Consider the following 15,203-nt stretch of genomic DNA (forward strand, 5'->3'; position numbering starts at 1 on the left):
GGGAAGTCGATGGTTCGCCATCACAAATCCCCACACTTCGCATCTAAAGCAAAGTTGAAGGATGGCAGAAAATTACACGAAGAATGACGCAATATCAAATTTTTTGAGTTATAAAAAAAATCTTATGTTTTGACCCCTGTGTCCCGAAGTAAGCCCCCACACCTTGGGGCATGAACTGGGAATCAGATCAAAAAAAATCATTACATAATCCATGTGTCCACCAATGTTGATTGTATATCCAAAATGTAATTTAAAAAATGTTTTAAAATGCGCTCGCAATTGCATTTTTTTATATTTGACCCTTTGCCCCCACCCTATGGCCCCAGGTGTCTTAGTCAGAAATCGCACCTTCTCTCACATCTTCTTGCCATGTGGAGATCATAACTACCAAGTTTGGTGAATTTCTGCACAAGTGTTTAGGAGGAGATAGCAACACTTGGCACAGGCAACTTAATTTATTTAATAGACTGGTGCAAGGAGAAGATATAATTCCGTAAGTTTATTACTCAAACAAAAATGATTAAAAAAAAGTTCTCAATGCTCAAACTCAAACAAACAAACTCAAAGCTCAAACAAAAATGATAAAGGCATTGAAATGAAATAACTCTAAACCCATAATCCTGAACTGGTCATGGTCTGGAAATCATCTTGTTTGTGACTTGTGTTTCAACTTGTGTTTGTGAAATCAACAATTATTTTAATATATTCCACATACCTCCTGGTGTTGGCTAAGCGGTTAGGGTTCCAGCTTGGGATCCTAGCATCCTGGGTTTGAATCCCGGTCGATCGCTGAATTAACGCCAGGGGGGTTGACTCAGCCTGTCATCCTTCCGAGGTCGGCAAATTGAGTACCAGTTCACTGGCAATTCCCGGTGTGTCGCAAGAGGCGACTAACAGGGTTGGCGGCAGGAAGGGCATCCGGCCATAAAACATTGCTTCAAAAAGGGGACCACGGTGCCCGAAAACGGCCAACCCCTGCTCTGCGGGGGAAAAATGGCCTCTGAAGGTGGTTCCATTCCACATTGCATAGGTTCATGTTTATATTTACAATTATTATAAAATCAATTCACAATCTTAAGAATTTATAGTTGCAATTTCAAGCCAGCAAACACCTAAAATGAGTTTTTTTATGTTTATCTAAAGTTCATGGTGGAACTTGTACAAATATAACCTTCAAAACCAAGACAGTAGGAGACATCAATGGAGTTTTACATGAATTACAAACAAAGACAGTCAACAATGGACAAAAAATATGGTATATGGCATGTCAATCTGGCTTCCCTTAATCATGAGCAAGGTGTTCACATGGGTACAAACAGGCAACCCATTACCCAATATCATCTTAATGGCCTTGTTGACGATCTGCTCTTCTATCCTGAAAAACACAAAAGAAAAAGATTCAGAATTTAAAATTGAAATTAAAATTTTTCTCTTTGTTTAAAGGGAAAACACACCTAAATATAAATTTGCTACTTGAATGTGCTTTTACCATTTCATGGTACAATAAGATATTGATATTACACTCTCAAGGTCTAAACATGAAATAATTTGCCACTTTGAAAGTAAAAGACACATGTATTCATTTTACCAAAGCAAAAAGTATGCTATTTTTCTCTACAGTTTTGATGCACATGGCTCCCTTCCAGAGACGATAACACTTATCCATTTCTAAGGAGGTCCAAATGTAAACTGTGGCTCTTAAAACAACTAAAGTTATCTTCACGTTGAGCTAACACATGCCTTGACTCGACCCCCTCCCCTCAACTTCATCATCCTCCCATCTCTCTCGCAAAGAAAATTCCTGCTCCCCTCTCCCCGCTTCCAACCTGCTCCTCTTGTGGTGGTTGAAAACAATGCCTTTCACACTATTGGAATCTCAAGACAGGAGGAAGGATTCCCAAGAATTGTAACTCTCCCAACGGCAACAAGTAGGTAGGCTAACATAACTTACATCTGGTCTTGCCCCTCATGCCCTCTCCTACCGTTGTTCTATCTAAACTACTACATGTCACTTGCATTCCTCGAGAAACCCTCATCTGCTCCAGAAATCAGAAACCTAGCGGGGTTTTAGGCAATAAAATAATTCATAGGCCCCAGGGTTCATGGTGGTGGGGACACAAATTCTCATTGTAAATGTGTATCGTATAAGCGCTGCTCCTGGTACTAGGAGGTATTTATTATCTGTAATTCTGGGGGAATGATCTGGTCCTGTCCATAATTCTGGGGGTACAGTCTGGTCCCGTCCGTAATTCTGGGGGGGAGGTCTGGTCCCGTCCGTAATTCTGGGGGGATGGTCTGGTCCCGTCCGTAATTCTGGGGGATGGTCTGGTCCCGTTTGTAATTCTGGGGGGACGGTCTGGTCCCGTTCGTAATTCTGGGGGGATGGTCTGGTCCAGTTCGTAATTCTGGTGGGACGGTCTGGGCCCCTATGCAATTCTGGGGGGATGGTCTGGTCCCGTCCATAATTCTAGGGGGACGGTCTGGTCTGGTCCCGTCAATAATTTTGGTGGGACGGTATGGTCTGGTCAATAATTCTGCAGGGATGGTCTGATCCCATCTATAATTCTGGTGGAATTGCCCCATCTAATTACAGTGGAATTGTCCCATCTGTAAGGACAGTTTCTTCGCTAGTAATAAATTAAATTTGTCAGCAAGTTATGCTTCTATAATAACACCAAACCCACGGAGTTCCACATCCTTAGGTACAGTGCATTCAGAAAGTATTCAGACCCCTTCACTTTTTTCACATTTTGTGATGTTGCAGCCTTATGCTGAAATCGTTTAAATTCATTTTTTCCCTCATCAATCTACACTCAATGCCCCATAATGACAAAGAGAAAACAGGATTTTAGAAAGTTTTGCAAATTTATTAAAAAGAAAAAACTGAAATATCACATTTACATAAGTATTGTTACGAATTTGGGTAGTGATATGTAGAGCAGAGTAGATCTGAGTAGGTACCATGCTTCGGGATGTCGCGGTAAAGAACACTACCTTGTATTAAGTTCATGTGTAGGCGTTTGTCGGTTAAGGTGTTTAATTGTGAATCTACCAGGAGATTCATGTGTTAAGTAGTGTAGGGAATAATGAGTAGAGCCCTTGTATGTCTCACCTGGTTAGCCAAACCTTTGTCCCTTTTGGCACTGCAGACCACATAGACATTAGATAGGACCCTTAGTGCAACATTAATAACGCCCTCCCCCCTGACATGACCTAGGAAGAAATCAGGCCAGGACACCGCCGATAATGGCCGCCGCCATTTACAACTCCGAGAGGCCTATCCACCTCACATAGCACGTGCTACAGCACAAGGAACAGAGGACGAGAGTGAGAGTGGCGCAGTGTGCGTGCCCCTGGGTGAGCCGGCGAGTCGGTGGAGGCTCTGATTCGTTGAGAGTGCGCCAATGCTGACGTCACTGGCCGGGGATATTAACGGGGTCGGACGCCATTTCGGGCAGATGGAGTAGGACTGGCAGTTGAGTGACATTCCTGGCAGTGAGAAGTTCGGGTCACGAGTGGAGAGTTGTGAGTTGGATCCCGAGACGAGTTGCAATTGTCGAGTTGGGCAGTTCGAGTTCAGCATGAGGAGAGTTGAGAGACGAGGTGCGCACGAGTGAGTTCGAAGTTGAGAGATGGAAGTTGAGTAACAAGGACCGAGCGCCATTGAGAGTTGAGAGTTGGATCGAGAGTTAGAGTTCGTGTGCACGAGTGGGCAGTTGAAAGTGGAGTTGAGTTGGCAGTTCGCAGTGCGCAGTTCGACAGTTGAGCCATAGGGAGTTACCGAACGCCATTGCGGTCGAGTCGATACGGGAAGTTGTTTCGAGCGGCCCGGTTGAGTCGTTCGGAGATCCCGACCCGAGTGGGGCTGAAGCGTAGCCCGAGTGGAGCTCGCTGTCCTGCTGTGGGACCTCTCGGTGCTTCGGAGCTTGGTACACAGACCTCGTGTGCAGCGGCGTGGGCGTTGGCTTGGCGAGGGCAAGTAGGGCGTGCGAGGCGGACGGAGGATTCCTCCACGCCGGAGTTTGGAGCCGCGTTGGACGGACAAGACACGAGACCAGATAAGACCGAGCTCCGCGTACACTGTACATGACGAGACATTTTCTTTTTGTTAATTCAGATCCCCTCGTCTTGATTCGATATCTGTGTGTGGGATCCCAATTTAGTTACCTTAGGTTTATCGTCACATTTTCCTGTCCCTGCCTGTTATTGAATAAACCCTTGTATTATTTTGCATCCCCATTCAAACCTGTGCCCGCTTGAGTTCATTTCCTCTCACAGGACCGGAACTACGCCGGTGTGCTGCAGTTAAGTGCTTTTGCCGCAGCCTCCATGTTCCTTCTTCCTCCCGCGCGGCCATAGCCGAATCAGTGTTTGGGTAGTTGCCTCCAATAAGACCGTTTAGGCTATCCGCGACTCGGATGTTAATCGGAGTTGCACGACAGTATTTAGACCCTTTGCTATGACACTTGAAATTTAACTCAGGTGCCTCCCATTTCTCTTGGTCATCTTTGAGATGTTTCTACACCTAGATTGGAGTCCACCTGTGGTAAATTCAATTGATTGGACATGATTTGGAAAGGCACGCACCTGGTAATAGAGGTGACCAAGAACCCGATGGCCACTCTGGCTGAGCTCCAGAGATCCTGTGTGGAGATGGGAGAAACTTCCAGAAGGACAACCATCACTGCAACACTCCACTGATCTGGGCTTTATGGCAGAGTGTCCAGACGGAAGCCTCTCTTCAGTGAAAGACACATGAAAGCCCGCTTGGAGTTTGCAAAAAAGCACACGAAGGATTCTCAGACTGTGAGAAACAAGATTCTGTGGGCTTTCATGTGTCTTTCTCTGAGGAGAGGCTTCCGTCTGGCCACTCTGCCATAAAGCCCAGATCGGTGGAGTGTTGCAGTGATGGTTGTCCTTCTGGAAGTTTCTCCCATCTCCACACAGGATCTCTGGAGCTCAGCCAGAGTGGCCATCGGGTTCTTGGTCACCTCTATTACCAAGGCCCTTCTCCCCGATTGCCTAGTTTGGCCGGGCAGCCAGCTCTAGGAAGAGTCCTGGTTGTTCCAAACTTCTTCCAGTTAAGAATTATGGAGGCCACTGTGCTCTTGGGAACCTTCAATGCAGCAGAAATTTTTTGAATTCTTCCCCAAATCTGTGCCTCGACACAATCCTGTCTCTGAGCTCTGCTCTGTAGGCAGTTTGTTCGACCTCATGGCTTGGTTTTTGCTCTGATATGCATTGTCAGCTGTGAGACCTTATATAGACAGGTGTGTGCCTCTCCAAATCATGTCCAATCAATTGAATTTACCACAAGTGGACTCCAATCAAGGTGTAGAAACATTTCAAAGATGATCAAGAGAAATGGGAGGCACCTGAGCTAAATTTCAAGTGTCATAGCAAAGGGTATGAATACTTATGTCAATGTGATATTTCAGTTTTTTCTTTTTAATAAATTTGCAAAACTTTCTAAAATCCTGTTTTCTCTTTGTCATTTTGGGGTATTGAGTGTAGATTGATGAGGGAAAAAATGAATTTAAACGATTTCAGCATAAGGCTGCAACATAACAAAATGTGAAAAAAGTGAAGGGGTCTGAATACTTTCTGAATGCACTGTATACATTCCTCATGATATATATAAAGTACATTTCGTAGAAGTTCCCACCTGTCGAGAGCAGGTTTACGAAACCAAACCCCAAGAGAAAATTACACAATAAATAATAACTAATACTCATGCACACCCGAGGTGAGATATACAAGCAACTCATTTCTATACCGTATTTCTGTTTCATTGCATGTCTCCTTTAAAACAAATTGGCATTTGCACTTACAGCTCAGAGGTTTGACAAGCAGGAGTAAAACGTCAGACGGATTCACAGAAATGTGAAAGTCGACATTCGGATTGTACAACCCCAGATGCTTCTCTTCATAAACATCCGTTACCATGTACAATTGAGCCGCTGTGATGTTTACGAGAGAAAGGGACAGTTGCAGCTTCTTGGGAGTGCCGGCAGTGCCTTTGTTAAGCACAGCTATAGCATACTGTCCTCCTTTCAGCTGCCGTTTCCAGATATCTAAAGATGCAATCTAATGGGGATAAAAGATGGGAAGGTTGGAAAATGGGAAGGATTACAAAGAGTATAAGCCAGAGTTTGATACCTTACACAATATGCTGTCAATCAAACAATTAGAAAGTACCACAACAGACAAAGCCATGTGAAATTGGTACTGGAAATTATATCATTGGTCAAGATATAAAGACGAAACTCAATATTGCTTTGCTAATTACATTGGGGTGTGTTTGTTCTCTGATAGACTATAGTCACATTATCTCACGTGCAGATCTTGCCAATGACTGCTGTACTACAAATGTGCTCATTACCTCAACAACAGTAAGATAGAATGAAGTGGCCACAGTTAATGTGAAATTTACTGCTAAGTAGTAACCAAGTGAAAAGTTTGAAAAGGGCTTTGAACAACAAACTGTGGGATAAGCGAAGCCAGAGATAAATGCTCTTCTTCTGGGGACTTCTGAGCTCCTCACCACATACAAGGCTTTCATCCGCAGCTCAATGGAATACAATTCTCCCCTCTGGGCCGGTGCTCCTGCCTCACGGCTCACACCTAGCTCGGCTTCATGTTGTTGAAACCAAAGCTTTCAGAATCATTGGAATCTCCTGCGATGAAGCTAACTCCGAGGGCCTTTCACTTTCTCACCACAGGCAGGTTGGTGGTCTTTCTGTCTTCCACCGACTCCTCGCCGACCTAGCTCCCCCAGCTCTCTCTGTGCTCTGTCCCCCAAATAATCCTTCAGGATGCACAATGTCTGCCTGCTCTTCTGATGTCTAATAATCCTCTTCTGATGAAGCTGCGAAAATCAAGACTCTCTGCTCACCTTCACTCCTTCATTCCTCTTTTCTCCCACCTCTGGAACAAACTCCCACACTCTCTTCAATCCCACTCCTCCCTCCAGGTCTTCAAAACAGCTGTTCACCACCATCTCTTATCTTCCCCCATCCAAAACCTTGATCTTTTCTACCCCAAGTCCACCTCTTTCAATCTCCAACTTCTTTCCTGAAATTCCTAGTAGTGTTCATTTGCTTTATATAGTGTACCCTTTGGACTGTCTCCTCTTTATACCCCCCACTCCCTCCCCAGCCCCCTCCCTTCCACAGATCTAACAACGTCAACCTGTTCTATACTGTTGTTTTGCTTTCCTCTCCCTCCCCTTATTGTCTCCGGCTCCCTTTATTGTATGTTTTATGTGTCTGTGCATGTTTTCATGTTTAATGTGTTAGCTCTTACACGAGCCTTGACTCTGTATACAAGAGAAAAGAGAAGCTCACTTTTCAGGCCTTAACCTTCCTGATATTTCAGACATAAGCTGACATTTTGGGGAACCCCCACCCCCCAAATTTTCTTTACACACATACATACAGAGAACGTCATTGTGGGGGGAGGAATTTTGGGGGATTTTTTGTGCCCTTGACCTGAACTTTGGTATCCCAGCATATGTGAAACACCTGGTGGATATGGGGGTGATGGAGGATGGCATTAGATGATGATGCAGGACTTTTTTGATGCCCTGGAGTCAAGAGCCGTTTTTTTTTTGGTTCCAAGATTTTCAGACCTACACACATGCATATAGAGAATTTCCTTGCGGGGGCGAGGGGAATGGAGCGGGAGAGAGGAGTGGTAGGATTTGGAGGGATTTTTATGCCTGTGACTTGACCCTGGGTACCTCCAGCAAGCTTGCAAAATTGGCAAGTGTTTGTAAAAAAGAAGGCAAGTGTTTATAAAATCCAGGGTGTCTGCAAAACAAGATTCACATGTCAAATCTATATTTATTATAAAAATGGCCACTTCATGATGAAGAAAGAGTATTACGGAAAGGATTAGTCGGCCCTGGATGCCCAACGGGTCCTGATTGATGTTGATGGGGCCAGGGTGCTGAAGAAGTGCACGTGCAGTGTGTCCAATTCTTCGTAGATCATTGGACATGAAGAGGGGTGCTGCAAGGATAGCCCACATGGCCAGCTGAGCACGAGATTCACCCTTACTTAAGCTGAAGTCGCCAACAATAAGCTGCGTAGACACAGGAAGAGCAAGCTGTAACCAAAGCTAAATGGCCAAAGGCATTATTGGATTGTGGAATGATGACAGAGTAAGGAAGAAATGTAACTATAATGTGCAAAACAATATAATAAATTAAAGACAAGGAAACAGGGTGGCATACCATGTCTGGGTCGTTCCAATGGCCCGGTCCAGCAGCTGGAATAAGGATATCTTGGTTTTTGCCCCACCAATGGACAATGTCCAACACAGAATCCCATGAGTCCTGAATGTCCCCATAGTTCCTCCACAAGTTGCAAATCTCCCCTAGCAGTGTATAATTCACCTATTGGTATAAAAACAATAATTACAACAACAATGAAAATAACAGGAATAACATTGCAAACTGTCTGTTTAATTCTAGATAAAAGCATCAAAGTGAGGACAGCTTCCATGGTTCACGAAAAAAGAGTACATGTAAAAGGACGTATTAAACTAAATGCTTAAGAACAACCTCCCTCCCATAGATCACTTATAGGGTTACGGAAGGGATGATTCAACGTTGTCTCTAGAACTGGTTAGAAACCAACAGGCTAGACCTTGAACAAGCAGCTTACCACAAATGGTCCTTTCAAAAGGTGAAACGGCTCTTCAAATGATTTAAATGCATTAACAACTTTTTTCTGGAAAACCTAATGACGTACTGCCAGGTTTATCAACTGCACAAGGAACTAGAGGTTCCAAGGAACCTGAACTCAACTGGTCTATATCAATATGGTTAGAATATGCATAATAGAACCACAAACTATATCGTTTATATGTGCTAAAAATATAATGACAAAAATTGATTTTTCAATATGGCCGCCCTGCCGCGCCCATTTTTGGGCGTGCAACGCCCAAATGCAATCCCAAACTAGTTTATGTCTTAAAGATGCTGCATAAGTTTCATCAAATTTGATCAATATTTGTGACTTTTAGAGCGTAGACGTCGAATTGGTGACAGACGGACGACGGACACTGGGTGTCGACAAAAACTCAGTTGGACATAGTCCAGTTGAGTTAAAAACAAACTGTTGTATTTCAGCTCTTGGAAGGGCCATGAAGGACCTCACTTTATGAAAAAAATGGAACATATTCATGTCAGACAAAAAATTATATAGGGTGGTCTTTTGTTCAAGTGGAATAGAGGTAGTCATCACAGAAAATAACATGGCTACCAAATGGACAAATGGCATTTGTGTCAAATGCAAAACAGTCTTCCAGAACTGGAAAATCCAGCATGAGAGTTAGAGTGAGACTTGGGGTTCCGTTTTAGTGAGTACATGTGGTTTTCATGGATCTGTGAAAACTTCTTCAAAAGCTGAGAAAACCATAACAGGTGTGTTCTGTTTGACTGTTGTCATTTGTTCCCTGTACTGTCAATTATATTGTGAATCCAATTCTGTGCCATCTTGAATATACTTACTTACTTGGCCATGTATTAATTTTGAGTACATCTTTGTCTTGAACTGAGGTAGGCCATGTGCTTGAGAGTCTTAATCCTTAAGCATTGGGTTGTGGATGCTAAATATTCCAACGTGTATTTAACCAAGAGGAGTTTTTAACAAAACATTAACAAAGAGGAGGCATGCTATCACCAGAATCCTGGGCAATTTGAAGAATTCCTGCCCTAACCTCCAGGGAACATGACATAAGCTGCACAGCTGTGTTCCCGATAAATGAAGCAAACCAGCAACTAGGTGCTGCACTTGATAGAAGACTCATCATCCTATGACCTCAAACTTGGTGAACTGAAGTGATCAAACTTCTCATTGGAGGTTCAGGCTTCATCAGTCAGCTCTATTCAGTCACAATAGTGGTACTTTCATCGCCGAAGATGTAAAGACATTTCTGAGTGCCAAAAAAGTCTTTCACAAGGAAAGTAATGTCCCTCTGAACAATCCAAAACAATAAGGTATTGGGTCACGACATTGCCTGAGGTCACGGCAACCTTAACAGGGAGAGGAGATGAAAGGATTCCATTGAGTGCTACACATTGGCTATGAGAGCAGAGGAAGTCATTAAGCCATGAGCTGAGTTAGCCTTGGATGCCATAGGCAGAGAGTTTTTAGAGTAAGGCAGGTTGCCAGACTGAATCGAATGCTCGAGATGTAGTGCCTTCAGAAAGTATTCACACCCCTTGACTTTTTCACATTTTGTTTCGTTTCAGCCTGAATTTCAAATGGGTAAAACTAATATGTTTTTGTCACTGATCTACATACAATACCCCATAATATCAAAGTGGAATTTTTATTTTAGGATTTTTTTACAAAACAATTAAAAATGAAAAGCTGAAATGTCTTGAGTCAACAAGTATTCAACCCCTTTGCTATGACACTCCAAACTGTGTTCAGGCACATCCAGTTTCCTTTAATTATCCTTGAGATTTTTCTACAACTTGATTGTAGTCCACCTGTGGCCAATCCAATTGATTGGACATGATGCAGAATGAAATACACCTTTCTTTACAAGGTCCCACAGCTGACAGTGCATGTCAGAGCAGAAACTCTACCATGAAGTCCAAGGAACTGTTCGTAGAACTCCGAGATATAATTTTGAGGAGGTATGGATCTGGGCAAGTTTATACAACAATTGCTAGAGTGTTGAAAGTTCCCAAGATCGCAGTAATCTCCAACATTAGGAAATGGAAAGAATAGAACACTACCTTTCTAGAGCTGCCCGTCCAACTAAAATGAGCAACCACGCAAGAAGGACTTTGGTCAGGGAGGTGACCAAGAACCCAATGACTACTCTAACCAAACTACGGAGTACCTTGGCTGAGATGGGAGAACCTGCCGGAAGGACAATCGTCTCTGCAGCACTTCACAAATCGAGGCTTTATGGGATAGTGGCCAGAGAGAAGCCACTCCTGAGGAAAAGACACATGACAGCACTCCTAGAGTTTGCAAAAAAGCACGTAAAAGACTCAGAGTTTGAGCCGAAAGATTCTGTGGTCTGGTGAGACGAAAGTTTAACTCTTTGGCCTGAATACAAAGTGCTATGTGTGGCGGAAACCAAGCACAACTCATCACCCATCTAACACCATCCCTACCGTGAAACATGGTGGTGGCAGAATCATGCTATGGGGATGCTTTTCAGCGGCAAGGACTGGGAGACTTGTAAGGGTATAGGGAACAATGAATGGATCCAAATACAGGCAAATCCTTGAGAAGAACCGACTTCAGAGTGCAAAAGAACTTAGACTGTGGGGAAGATTTACGATTCAACAGGACAATGACCCTAAGCATACAGCCAAAGCAACATTGGAATGGCTTCATAAACAAGAATGTGAAAGTCCTTGAGTGGCCCACACAAAGCCCAGACCTGAATCCCATTGAGAATCTGTGGAAAGACTTGAAGATTGCTGTTCACCGACACTCCCCATCCAACTTGACAGAGCTTGAGCAAATCTGCATGGAGGAATGGGAGAAACTCCCAAAATCCAGATGTGCAAAGTTGATACAGACATACCCAAGAAGACTCGAAGCTGTAATCGCTGCCAAAGGCGCTTCTATGAATTATTGACTCGGGAGGTTGAATACTTATGTAAATTAGATATTTCTGCATTTCATTTTTAATTATTTTGTAAAAATCTCAAAAACAAAATTTCACATCGACATTATGGGGTATTATGTGTCTATCAGTGACAAAAAAAATCTCAATTTAATCCATTTTAAATTCAGGCTGTAAAATCAAAATGTGAAAAACATCAAGGGGCGTGAATACTTTATGAAGGCACTGTATGTCAAGAGAGACAACCCTGATCTCATGTCTGCCATTGAGGGCCTCCATCCATTGTTGGGTGAGTAGAAGCAGCATGTCCACGGTAGAGTGACCTTGTCTGAAACCAAATTGGTGATCTCATAAGAGATCATTGGAGAACATTAAGGATTTTATGTTAACTGCGATGATGGATTCCATTACCTTGCTGTTGATTGGAAATAAGCCGATAGTTCTGTAGTTAAGGGAATCGGTGTTTGCACCTTGTTTATGTAATTCAGTGATATTGACTGACTTCCAAGCAGATGGCAAATGACCTAGGTTGGATGACAGGGTGAACAGAGCAGAGAGAGGATGCGCAAAAGCAGCAAAGCAGGTTTTAGGACTTATGGGCTGATGCTGTCAGGTCCAGTAGAAGAATCAGAGTTGAGGGTTGCAGGAAAAAGGTTTCCACCTTCTCAGGTGCAAAATACACAATCTAGGAGCAATTGGGTACGACAGGGAAGGATGGGTGCAGTGAGAAAGGGGTTTTGGACACAAGATTTGGAAGCAAGCACAGAATTAAGGCATTCGGCCTTCTCACTAGCAGAGTTGGCTGGGGTGCCATTTGAAGTAAGGGAAGGGATGGACTGGGAGCCTACACCAGAGACAGACTTGACAAGGCACCACCAGGTTTTAGAGGAGAGAGACAAGTTTGAAAGTTAAATCTTGAGGTTGGACAGATGTTGTTTTCTGGCCCTCCTGAGGGTGCACACACTTGTGGGCTTTCTGGAATGATTTGTGCTTGGCTTGCATTTGCCTTCCAGAAGGAGAATGCTGGTTGGTTTAAAGCAACTTCCTCACCACAGGATTCAGTGTACCATAGGCAGGAAGAAGAGTAGGATAACTGAAGCTGAGATGAGATAGATCTGTGCATTAGAGAGAGCAGGTTTCTGTGGAAGAATTCCCAGGCTGAATTAATATAAAGGTGCATTCCCCACTTTTTTTTTTTTTTTTTTTTTTTGTATACTGAATCGAGGCTCGTGAAAGAGCTAACATTTATTTCACAAACAAATCAACCAGACAAACAAAATATATAAAAAGAGGGAGTGGAAGACAAGATGGGGAGAGAAGGGGAAGTACACAACCACAACATTTGAGAGCAGGGAGAAGTGTGGGAGGGAGAGGGCTTGGGGGCAGGAGGCGTGGGAAGGGGAGGGGGGGGGGGGGGAGAGGTATAAAACACAAGGGGACCGAAATTAGCGGGGGTAGAAAAGATCAAGGTTTTGGATGGGGGAGGATAAGAGATGGTGGTGAACAGCTGGTGAACAGCAATATACTTTAATATATAAGTAAAAGTCTCATTTGGACGTGGCCAACTCAACTTCGTAAAATGTTCCAATGCACACCCAGAGTGCAACCAAAACATTTCAACATGTTTCGTCCAGTGGTTTATGAAGTCATAAAATACAAAGCACGATCTAAATTGGACAAGTAGTTTTCGATTCTATAAGGTTTTCATACAACACATACACACACACACACACACACACACACACACACACACACACACACACACACACACACACACACACACACACACACACACACACACACACACACACACACACACACACACACACACACACAATTAACTATATATAGTATGACAATTATAATAATTATTAAAATTTTCATTGTTTTTTGGAGCAAAATGAAAAAGAAAATCACCTTTGGTGGAAGACCTCCAATGTAAGCAGGCCAACTGCAAGAATATGCAATCACTCGCCCTGTTTTGTTCAAAGCTTTGCTCATTTTGGGGTAGCCTACAAAACATTGCGAAGTGAAGAAAAAGTGAGTGAAGTAATGATAATGATAACTAGAACTGCCACTTTAAAACTGCTGGCAGTGATGACCGGTTTACTCGCACCCACTTTTGATGCAACCCCACTGTTGATACAACCCCACTTTTGATACAACCCCACTTGTGATACAACCCCACTTTCATTGGACATGCTTTGACACCACCCCCTTGGATACAACCCCGACACACACACACACACACACACACCCCTCCCCCCACACGCACACCCCTCCACCCACACACACACACACACACACACACACACACACACACACACACACACACACACACACACACACACACACACACACACACCAACCCCCCCCCTCCACATACACAAACACACCCCACCCCCAACACACACACACACACATCCACACACAAACACACATATCCACACAAACACCCCCCACACCCCTCCCTCCACACACCCACACAAACGCACATCCCCTTCCACCCCACCCCCTCCCCCACATACACACACACACACACACACACAAACACACGCACACATCTCAACACCCCCCCCCCCCCACCCCAACACACACACACATGCACACACAAATCCCCCCACCCCTAACACACACAAACACACGCACACATCCCCCCTACCCCCACCACACCCCTCCCCCCATACGCACACCCCTCTAAACACACACACACACACCAACCCCCCCACCTGCACACACACACACACACACACACACACACACACACACACAAACACATATCCCCCCACCCCTAACACACACACAAACACACGCATACATCCCCCCACCCCCAACACACACACACACACACATGCACACACACAACACACACACATACACACACACATCCCCCCTACCCCCACCCACACCCCTCCCCCCAAACACACACACACACACACACACACACACACACCAACCCCCCCCCCCCCTACACACACACATCCCTCCACCCCCACACACACACACATCCCCCCTACACACACACACACATACACCCCACCCCCAACACACACACACACACACACACACACACACACACACACACACACACACACACACACACACACACACACACACACGCACACACACCTCCCCCCACACGCACACACATATCCAGACAAATGCACAACCCCCTCCCCCCACCCCCCAAGACACATCCCCTGACACCCCCCCCCCCCCCACACACATCCCCACACACACACACATTCCCCCTACCCCCCACCCACATACACACACACAAACACATGCACACCCCCACCCCCAACACACACACACACACACACACACATCCCCCCACCCCTAACACACACACATGCACACATCCCCCCCACCCCCAACACACAGACACACACACACAAACACACACACACACATACCCCCCCCACCCCTAACACACACACAAACACATGCACACATCCCCCCACCCCCCCCCCCAACCATAACACACATGCACACACACACAAACACCCGCACACCCCTCCCCCCACACGCACACACACACCCCCCCCTACACACACACACGCTTATTTTTCAAGATATGCAGGTTGCAAGGTCAGACA

At 44.7% G+C, this 15,203-nt stretch overlaps 1 protein-coding gene across 1 annotated transcript in view; it reads right to left on the minus strand.

The window, feature by feature from the left end:
• Positions 1 to 1,027: 1,027 nt before the first annotated feature.
• The window catches only part of NAGA (alpha-N-acetylgalactosaminidase), a 35,978-nt gene continuing 21,802 nt past the window's right edge, over positions 1,028 to 15,203 (minus strand). The window contains exons 4-8 of the mRNA XM_068120959.2: positions 13,522 to 13,616; positions 8,237 to 8,398; positions 7,888 to 8,085; positions 5,832 to 6,087; positions 1,028 to 1,375 (exon numbers count right to left, since the gene is read on the minus strand). Of these exons, the coding sequence (XP_067977060.2) occupies positions 1,374 to 1,375; positions 5,832 to 6,087; positions 7,888 to 8,085; positions 8,237 to 8,398; positions 13,522 to 13,616 (713 nt within the window). The 3' untranslated portion in view covers positions 1,028 to 1,373. The remainder of the gene's footprint in view (positions 1,376 to 5,831; positions 6,088 to 7,887; positions 8,086 to 8,236; positions 8,399 to 13,521; positions 13,617 to 15,203) is intronic.

Source organism: Myxine glutinosa, chromosome 1, assembly GCF_964187855.1.
Source record: "Myxine glutinosa chromosome 1, kmMyxGlut1.1, whole genome shotgun sequence".
Taxonomy (NCBI): domain Eukaryota; kingdom Metazoa; phylum Chordata; class Myxini; order Myxiniformes; family Myxinidae; genus Myxine; species Myxine glutinosa.